The sequence below is a fragment of the Merops nubicus genome, unplaced genomic scaffold, assembly GCF_000691845.1.
Source record: "Merops nubicus isolate BGI_N331 unplaced genomic scaffold, ASM69184v1 scaffold2823, whole genome shotgun sequence".
Lineage (NCBI taxonomy): Eukaryota > Metazoa > Chordata > Aves > Coraciiformes > Meropidae > Merops > Merops nubicus.
The window spans coordinates 27957-38328 of record NW_008598078.1 but is presented as its reverse complement, the minus strand read 5'-3'; the positions used below and the strand labels follow the sequence as shown (position 1 = coordinate 38328).

At 44.9% G+C, this 10372-nt stretch overlaps 1 protein-coding gene across 2 annotated transcripts; it reads left to right on the top strand.

Annotated features, from left to right (window-relative positions):
- Window positions 1-691: 691 nt before the first annotated feature.
- Window positions 692-9085, top strand: CRHBP (corticotropin releasing hormone binding protein). Of its 2 annotated transcripts, none has more exons than XM_008936896.1 (7): window positions 692-842; window positions 1286-1379; window positions 1955-2112; window positions 4211-4421; window positions 5729-5877; window positions 7266-7383; window positions 8875-9080. In XM_008936896.1, exons 1-7 carry the CDS (start codon window positions 762-764, stop codon window positions 9030-9032), a joined length of 969 nt encoding a protein of 322 aa, XP_008935144.1. In that variant the 5' UTR covers window positions 692-761; the 3' UTR covers window positions 9033-9080. The 2 variants fall into 2 exon arrangements, with proteins under 2 accessions (XP_008935144.1, XP_008935145.1); XM_008936897.1 differs by having other exon boundaries at window positions 747-842; window positions 1926-2112; window positions 8875-9085.
- Window positions 9086-10372: the final 1287 nt, after the last annotated feature.

Below are 10372 nucleotides of genomic sequence, written 5' to 3'. Positions count from 1 at the left end.
CTTTATGATCAGGACTGGAGCAGAATCAGCTCCTCTGTAGGAAATATCCCCTTGAGAACCCCAAGTTCTCTTAATTTGTATATGAAAGTTGTGTCCGGTGGGGAGGGCTGTCTGGTTTTGCCTGTGTATCTGCTGCAGAGCCCTTGTGCCCCAGCTGCAGGCACAAATGGGCACAAGAAGCCAGAGGGTCCCCCAGCCCAAGGGGATGCTGGCCCCAGGCTGCAAGCCTGACTGGGATGCAGGAGCACCCACCCAGGCCTCATCAGTGGGAAGCACCCAGCACCAAAGCTGTGGAGAGTTGCATGTCACAGAGCCGCAGGAGGGAGGCAGAGACCCCTGCAGGTCCCAGATGCCCCAGGACTGGAGAGCAGGAGAAGAGAAGGATTCCTCGCTGTGGAGTAACTGAAATAAGCACACTACACGAGTGTCCTGTCTGCAGGCAAACAAGCTCTCTCTCCCCCAGAGCTTTTCAGGTCTGCCAGATGGGTAAGTAGAAAACACATGTCAGTGACGGGAGTTGGACTGACTTGAAAATTTGTGGCTGTGAGTTGGACCCTTGTCATGCCCACGTAATGTGTCACTGCAAGAGGAATTCAGTTACCATGGGTTACCCTATCAGTACGGGGACCAAGTGCCTCCCCTCCCAACAGCTCTATAAAAAGAGTCTCTCCAAGATACTCCGGCGGCTCCCGCCTATCGGCGCAGACCGGGAGAAACTTGGCTGCGGGGAGAGAGGGAGGGCTGCCAGAGGAGGTGTCAGCATGCCGTCTGCTTTCCAGTTTCAGTGCCACTTCATTCTCATCTTCCTGGCAGCATCCAAAGGGGAAACCAGATACCTAGAGGTGAGCAGTAGAGCTGGCAACTAAAGTGCCTCACTCTGATTTTAGCTGCTGTCTTCTAACTTGTACTCCCAGATTCCGAGCATTGTGCTTTTTCCTCTCTTCCCTCCTGTTCCCACTCCTCCTGCATTAAACCTACACCTGGATAACTTTAATGCAACAGTCCTGTCCCTCACCCTTCATTTGTTTATCCTGCCTTTTCTCAAACTTGCTTTTTTTCAGAGGATTTAAGACACTCACTGTGCACTGGACTGCTAGGTTCACCTCTTAGGTGTCAGGTTTGTTCCCCTCTACTGCAGGTTGGTAGCTTTCTGACTGAGCTCTTCCACAGCTGCACTGTTTCTGGAGGAGGAATTTAATCTGCGGGTGCCTGTTCTTGGGAGGTGGAGGCTGGGGACTGCATTTCACTTTGCCCCAGCCTTTTCTTGCCTCCTTTCCTTCACCAGGTGAAGGATGCCAGTGAAGATGAGCCCTTCCTACTTCTCAGTGAAGATTTGAAGAGAGAGCTGTCTGCAGGGCAGATCTACCGGCGGTCACTTCGTGAGTCTCTTTGGTGCTTTGGTGGGGACTGTCAGTGGGTGGGAGAGTTCTGAGGGGAGTTTGGGGCTCAGGGAGGGGAAAGGGACTTTTTGTAAACAGGGTGAGAGGAAAGGCAAAGTGTTAAAATGTCAGAAAAATGTCAGAGGGATTGAAACAGGGTTCTGAAAAGAGGCTAGGACTCAGAGTTGAGGATCCCAAATAGTGGGAGGAGGATGAGGGTTGTCAACCCATGTCCCTGGGCAGGGTCATATCTCCAGGGGATGGGGCAGGTGTGAAAACTGTGATTAGAGAGAAATCTGAAGGAATAGGGTGTTTGTGCACTGGTGCACACACACACACACATGCACAGAGTTTTCTGCTCTGAGATGCTTTGACATATCATTACACCCTCAGCTCCCTATCACAAAGTTGTGCTCACACCTGCAAGTTACTATTCATCCTCTGATGCTCAGCAGCCTTCTAATTGCTTCAACTGGGTCTCCGTGTGTGGGGGGGTCTCTTCTCACTTCCTGCACCACATGAGCTGACCCTCCCCAGCAGCCTGAGGCAGCAGTCTTGCGTCTCTCTTTCTCCAGGCTGCATTGACATGCTGAGTATAGAAGGGCAGTTCACCTTCACTGCAGACCAACCAGAGCTGCACTGCGCCACCTTCTTTATCGGGGAGCCTGAGGAACTCATCACGATAGACTATGACTTTGTAAACATCGACTGCCAAGGAGGTGAATTCCTGAAGGTAAGAAGCTGGCAAGTCCTGCTAATCTTCCCCTTCCATGCTCTGATCTGACTTCTGAGACATTGTGAATGTGTGTGCACATGGGCATGTGCGTATTTGCGTGTGCAGAACGGGCTTTCACAAAGCAGCTGTCTCTGGGACAGCAGTGACTCCTCCTTGAGGCACTTCGGGTACCTCCACCCCCATCACCACTCCCCTAAGGCAAAGTCATATGCAGGCTGAGGATCTCTCTCCAAACTGCAGCACTGGCTCTTCTGAACGTTCCAGGAGCACCTCTTCAGAGAGTCCATACCTGGGGGACAGACTGCAAAGTTTGGTCAGTATGAGCCAAGCCCCTCAGCCCTGTCAGGAGGGTTTTCTCACTGCACCATGAATCACACAAGCCCTGCAAATAACGACAGAGCTCTCTGAATCGCTGTTACTGCTTCAGAACCTCTGCTCGCAGGTCACTTAGCGTCAGCTTATTAATGAGGGGATCATTGCAGGCGTTCTTTCAAACAGCCCTGATAGATCGTCACGGGATGCTGGCTCTGAACAGAGAGAGGTCTGTGACTTGGAGCCATTTCTATTCCAGTATCAAAAAACTTTACCAGCACATTTTGCTGGCAGGCTGAAGCGTTGACCAAGGTCTGAACTCAGTTCATGAGAGAAGGGGAGGCTTGATGGCCCCTGGCTGCTCCCTGCACCTTGCACTCTGCCCTTTGCACTGTGGTGGCCATGCACAGCACAGACCACATGTGGCCCAGTGGCAAGCTGAGCTCTGGGGAGGAGGAGGAAAGCTGCTCTTCAGCCCTTTCCTTGTCTCCCTCTCTTGAAGAGATGCTGTCACCCTTCTAGCTTTATCCTGGGGAATCCTGTCCCCCCGAAACAAGCCCTTGGCTTGGGTCTCTCCCCATGTTACTACAGGGAGGCTTATTTCACCCTCTTCTGAGTCCAAGGATTTTGTACCTGGACTTACAAGCCACTCACAGAGGCTAGAAAAATGCCAAGAGATCTTTGAGGCTTTATAGAGGTTTCCCATCCTTTGATCATAGTGTCCCCAATTTCTGTCTTATACTATGTTGTATTTATACAGGCAGCTTTTCCCTGGTGTAATTTGAGTACCCCTCTCTCATTACTTCAGAAAATTTACAGTTCTGGCAAATCCAGAAACTGATCCTGCAGCTTTTCCATGAGGAAGTCCCACACATATTCACATTAGGATTACTCACTGAAGCAACAGTGGGATCTAGTCCTTGAATTTTCAAAATATTGACTGGAGCATAGAAGGAACTCCTGGGTAAGAGTGGCTAAGAGGGAATTGAAACTGCAAGGCAGGCAGCTGTGCAGCTATGCTAGAATGAGCACAGATTTCTAGTTCTGACACATTTCTCTCACTGTTCTGCAAAGAAGTTGAGGGCAAATTGTTGCTATTTCTGTTGTTAAGGAAAGATTTGTAGAGGTTGCTGCTTAAGGTCCAGCCAAGTAGGCAGCATTTGTTCTGCCTTCTAGTGGTTAGGACAAGCTAAATGAACAGATGCAGGAGAGAGCAATACCTATGACATTATTGCCATTATGCCAATAATTCCTCCTCAAAGTGTTTTTGTATTCCAGAATCTCTGGATGGCCCCCAGGACCATTAATCACAAACTGCAAAAGATGGAGAGTGGAAAATTACAGGCCAGATCAATAGACTTAATGCCTAGAGTTTGAGAGGAGGATGTGTTTCATATCGCTTCCAAATCAAGCTGATCAAAACTTCTCTTAGTAACAATTACATTGCAATAGTAGTAAATAAAAACATTTATGCAAATGGGATGATGCTGGAGAAAAAAAAAAATTTGCTTCTTTCAAAAGTAGGTCACTAAATTGTCTCCTGAAGGAAATACAGACAACGTGAAAATGTATATGAATCCTTTTCCTACATATGGATTGATACTTAATAATTAGTTAAATCCTAGGAAATCTATAAATACAAAGCACTTTTGTTTTTAATTGGTGTCTTTGAACAGGCCTTCTGGTGTCAAAATAAAACAGTGTCTGTAATACTTCATGTTTCTGTTTTCTGCTAACAGAGCAATATGCAAAAGCCTTGTTTTCAATTACTGAACCCCTGTAGGTATTTGATGGCTGGATACTCAAAGGAGAGAAATTTCCCAGTTCCTTGGACCATCCTCTCTCCACTTCCCAAAGATACGTAGACTTCTGTGAAAGTGGCAATATTCAGAGGAGCATCAGGTCATCACAGAATGTGGCGATGATCTTCTTCAGGATTCACCAACCAGGCAATGGGTTTACCATCACCGTCAAGAAAAACACCAACCTCTTTCGTAAGTCTATCTTTTATACCATGAAGTGGGCTTGTGTTTGGGGCAGGAAACAAAACGAATGCGTTGGTTTGCCTTGAATGCTGTTGTTATCTGCATGGACACAGCTCCAGTAACACCAGCAGACCCACGCACACCTGCACGCCTGAGGATTTGACTCGGGCTCAGTGTGTGCCTCAAGTTAAAAAAAGTAACAGAGGTGTAAGAAATAACTTAGGCATGGCATCAATATTCAGGACCGGAAGGCTCTTCCTCTTGAAGAATATGTCTTCCAATCTCATACTGTTATGTTCCAACACATTTGTCTAGAATGCATAGTATTAACACAGAGAGTTTAATTTCAGTGATTTCTGGGCCTGGGTGAACAATGAGGGAAAATATTTGAAAAAGCTCAGCAGCAAAAACCATGTATTGAATAGTTATGTGATAGCTGTGAATTACATGATTCCAAAGATCTATTTGCAAGTTATGCCCCTAAGCCTGTGAGCTGGCAAGGCACAAATAATGGTCTCTTGCATCATTTTCCCAAGAGGGGACAGGACATTTAACAGTTATCATTCAAGGCAGTCTGATTTACCTACCTTACCATGCAAAGCATGAAGATGATGGCACGTTTGCCCTGCCCTTACCTTGTGTACTTCAGACACAAGCCTGCAAGCTGGGTCTCCACACTAGTGTGGCTTCATGCCAGTGGATGTGATTATTGTGTGCAGCTTCTGGAGGTGGCTTGTGTCCTCCACCAGCCTGCTGAAGCAGCTGCAGGACTCCAGCTCTGTGTGGAGGATCCCTTGGGTTGCACGTGTAGGTGATAAGCATGAACGTACCTGAACTGTTAAGCTTTAGCTTTAAGATAAAATCAGCATGTACCTTTAGTAGTTTCAATGAGATGTTTGACAGGGTGAGGAACTCCAGTTTAGAGGAGCAGAATAGGACTTGCGGGTTTGCTGTCAGTGTCAGGCAATAACCAGTCAGAGCTAAACAAAAGCCGTGGATCCACATTTAGCCCCCCTCATACAGCAAGCCCTCAACAACATGAACCTCTGCTGTACAGATTTGGGGCGTAAGCTCTCCCATCAACTGCTTCACCCTCAAATTCTGCCAGACCTCACGCTACATAGTAAGAAATGGGCAAGGAATTTTTAGGGAACAAATGCTATGCAAGAACCGCTGAAAATGCCATATTAATATTTTTCAGCATATGATTGTAACTCTAAGTACTTAAATCATCTGTAGTGAACATATATCCTTATCACTTGCTACTTGTCGTGATGATTGCACAAGTAACTCTTGCATGCTCTCCTGTGCCCCAGCTTGCAATGTCATCTCTCAGACTCCCTCAGGAAGGTTTACCATGGTCATTCCTCATCAGCACAGAAACTGCAGTTTCTCCATAATCTACCCAGTGGTGATAAAAATATCTGATCTTATCCTGGGACATTTAAATGGCCTCTTTTCGAAGGTAAGCTCTCAATTTCCTAAGAAATTACTGCCATGTGCAGTTCTCCTGGGCATGAGAGAGGGAAGGGGGTAAAGCAAAGGTAGCCTGTGGCACTGGGTCTTAAGGCACACGCACTCTGGACCATGTGCAGGGATGCTGAGGGCTCTGGTTTCCTTCCAGAGTTGAGAGCTGGGTACGTTTCTGTCACTAGTGTCTCTGTAACATTGCAGAGGCAATCACACGATGCAAAGTACCATTAATGCATGTATATGTATGTATTGCTTGCAATAACAAAGGGTAAGAATTTCATTAGAAAGAAAGGAGTGCTCTCACCAAGAGCTGCCTGCCCGTATTTCAACTGATGAAAGCAGCAATCACTCTGAACAGAGACAGGAGGCACGGGTTAGATAGTGAGGTGCTGAATGGTGAAAACATGCTCACAAATGATTCCCTGGTGCACATGCTGAGCATCCTCTGCTCCATCTGTTCTGAGGCTGGGGTTTGGCCACACAGGGTTGGCACGGGGTTGGGGTTTTGCCACATTTGGTCCTTGGACCAGTCAGGAGATGAGAAGAGCTGTTGGTCACACCCTATGACTAGGAGATCTAAGAAGGTGCAAATCCCAAAATGCCCAGACTGATAAAAGCAAGAAAGTTTGTTTTCTACTGTCAGGGAGACTGGCAGCCTAGGTCCTTCATGGGAACTGCCAATGTCTGAGCAAACTAGGCTCTGGGAGATGGGCAAGGGAGGTAACTTATTCAGCAGTGGGCAGAAAAGGGAAAACAGCAGATGGTAAAGAAATCAGGCACTTAAATAACAGCATATGGGTGATGGCCCAAAGGTGCGCAAGGTGTCCATGCAAGGCGGTTTTGGAAAACAGCATTGATTTTCAGGAAGAAAACGCCTGTGGGTCTAATACATAGAGAGCCATTGTCACCATACAAAACTATTCTGTTGGACATTTCCTACTTTAATTAAACTTTTCCAGAATAGCACATTTTAGCAACACTTACTGCTTAAGAATAAGTGTAGTATAGTATAGTAGAATTTAAGTTCCTGCCTGCCATCTGAATGTGAGCAGACATGTAGCCCATGCCTCTCTTAATTTAATTTCATGTCTAACCACCCAGAATCAGATTGCTTATCTGCACTAAAAGCAATTGAATCAACACCTTAAATACTTGTCAGTAATCTTCAGAGCCCACTTCGGTCTTTCTTTGGAAGCCCTTTAGCAAATCAACTGGCTAATGTCAAATTTAAGTAGAGTTGTTCAGGTTGAAGACAGCCTGGTTTCACACAAGTTTGAGCATAGAAGACTTCTAAAAATTACTGTTGGCTGCAACCATGCCTAGAGAACTGCTACCTTTTGAAGACAAATGATAAATAACTTTTAATCTCTGCCTTTTTAGAAACCATCAGCAGGCTGTGCTGGAGTGGGAGACTTCATAGAGCTGCTAGGAGGAACTGGCTTAGACCCGTCCAAGATGTTTCCACTAGCTGATCTCTGCCATTCCTTTCATGGGTCTGGTAAGAACTCCTTCCTCTACTTACCTCCACAAGATAAAATAATTAACCAGAAGGAGCCGTGCACAGCCCACCCAAGCCAGGACTTCCTGCTAGAGTGATGAACTTCACATGCAGCAGAACATGACAGCTAAAGCTATTTGAGCCTCCAGCTGGGCTGTGTGATGTAGCTCACGCATGTCCACCTTCACTTGCCCTTGCAGTAATCATTATATCAAGGTTAAGTTATACACATTTTTAAAATGCTTGTCTTGTGACATATATTATTATCAGAGTGTCAACAGATAAATAAGCCTGGAAATTCATAACAAATAAAAGCAGAACAATTACATTTTCTATTAGAGTTATTTTCCCACTCAGTGTTCCCAAGATCTCCTTTTCTACTGCAGGAGTAACTCATACCTCCAATACTCCAGAGCTCCCACTCTCTGCTTTGAACACTGTAGGAGCTCTGAACATGTTTCACTAACATGCCTGTGACATCTTTCTCCCCACAAAAATGAGAATTCAGGTTTCCCCAATAATCAATACAGCAGAGTATGAAGTGTTGCAGTGATGTGATGGCCTAGCTCCCGTGGCACATGTTTTATACCTCAGGAATATGACTAAGTGGACCAGAGAGGAGTCTGGAGAGCAAGTATGTGCCTGACATTGTGCCTCTGTGGTCTCCCTTGCTGGGAGATCACACCACAACTTAATGTGTTTAAATTTAAAAAGTGTTCAAAGCTTTATCCAGCAAGCACTGTTGCTGAATGAATACTGAGCACTACAATGAGATTAAAACACACTTTCCTGGTAGTGGTGTGAAGGAACAGAAATCCCATCTCAGCAGCCCCTGCTCTTTCAATGACCCACTAGATTTCTCCTCCAGTGAGGAAGATGCTCCAGGGTCCCCATATGAAACAGGCTGTGCCACACCCTTGCTCAAATGGCTCATCTAACGCAGTGGTTAGTGATATGCTTGTTTTCCCCCAAAGTGAGTCCATATGCTGGGCACTTCCTTTTAGATTTGTCTTGGTGGGATTCTCACATGCCTTTGTTACTGTGAAGAACCTCCTTATGCACACACCCTCTTGGTCCTCCAACAGGAAACGTTTTGATATTGTTAATTTTGGGTATCTCCAGGGTAGGGTGCCATTACCTTCACCCATATCTTATGCTATTTAACAGTAGCATATCTTTCCAAGTGCAAGCATGTACAGACCTTCGCACCATGTCTCTCTGTGTATGTGACACTGCAGGTGAATAGAGTGAGTAGGCTTTGTATGAACAAAGGTTGCAACACTCGGTTAAATACCCAAGCCACTGTGCAGTAAAGCTAAGAAACACAAAGGAAGATATTTGGTCAGCAGTACCACCACTGGCTGGTCATTATTACACACAAACTGGCTTTGTTTCCAAAACTGTGTGTCTGCCTGCTTTGTATTTCCTCAACATCATTGCTTTCCCTCTATCTCGCGTAAGTGTATTTTTATATCTCTTTTCTCTAACCAGCCCAAATGAAGATTGGCTGTGACAATACTGTGCTGCGAATGGTCTCCAGCGGCAAACACATCAACCGTGTGACTTTTGAATATCATCAGCTTGACCTCCAGGAAACAGAAAACAGGAAGGAGAACAGCATTGAGGAATTCTGCTTTCCTAGTATCTGAGAAAACAGGCCACACATTTTCAGATAGCTAATGAAAATAAGGCTCTGGTGAATTGGTATTATCAAGCCTTTCTACAGTACAAACACATTTCTTTTCTTTGTATAGATCAGTCATTCCCATGAACAAGCAGGAAAAAGCAAACAATATATTAATCTTTGTATTATCATTATATTCTTTTTCCTGTAGTATTTAAGCTCATTTACCACACCCAAAATGAATACCAAGAGCAGAAAGCTGTGTTTCCCATATAAATATTATTAGGAAAACAGACACATACCCTCTGTGTATGTAGTCTGAGGACATAAGAACCCCCCAGTAGGTATAAACTTCATGCAGCAACTTTATCCATTTATATCAGGTGTAAGCAAAAAAAAAAAAAAAAAAAAAATAGATCATGGGATATATTTCCAGTTTTGTAAGAAGAAACCAAACATTAGTGTGTGTAAAAATGACTGGTTTGTTTATGACTATAAATGTACTGTTTATTTCTAATGACATGTTTTTAATAAAAATTTATAGCATGGAAATTTCCTTACACAAATCCAAACATAAATAAATACATTCAAAGAGTTGGCAAAATGTTATTATGTTGTATTTTTCTGAAGAGCTCTTTTAACCTTCTGGTTAAATTTCCAAAGTCTTGTGCACTTTTCTGCAAATTATAATTTTGAACATACCTTGCTGTAAACTGTAGACTACTAAAGTAACATTATGGGCAGAAATCTGGTTTACCAATTGGCATACACCTTCATGTAGCATATGTCCCAGCTGTACGCTAACTGGCACCTTCCCTGTTTAAGGTTTTTTTGGTCAGGTGCCCTGCTGACCTGTGGAGGCGGGGATATACAACTGTAGATTAATTTTATCCAGACCTTTGAAGACCCAGAAGAGGAGCATAAGTGGGGAGCTCTAGGAAGCTAAGCACAGCAGAGACCCAGAGTTGTGTCCTAGCTCAGAGGGAGGCACAGAGTCTGATTTGTATGTTTTCTGGGGGTGCCACCTGGCAATAATGAGAACAAACTGTTCCTTCTCTGATGTTCAATTAACAATCAACACTGGTTAATCCAGCTGCACATCCAAAATTTTCTAGTGCTGATTTCTGGCTCTCAATCTCATAGCCACCAAAAATCAAACGCTTTGAGTACTCAACAGCTCTGAAGTTAAAGCCCTCCAACTGAGGTGAGTGAAAACCAAAGGATGCCATAGACTCTCCCTCTGTAGAGTTTTGGGAGTCAAATTTTGAACAGAGGGGTGTGTTTGGCAGCCTGGTCAGACTCAGGCAAGCACATCCATCCTCTAGGACTGTGTTCATGGAAAAGGTGAGGATTGTGGGATTATTT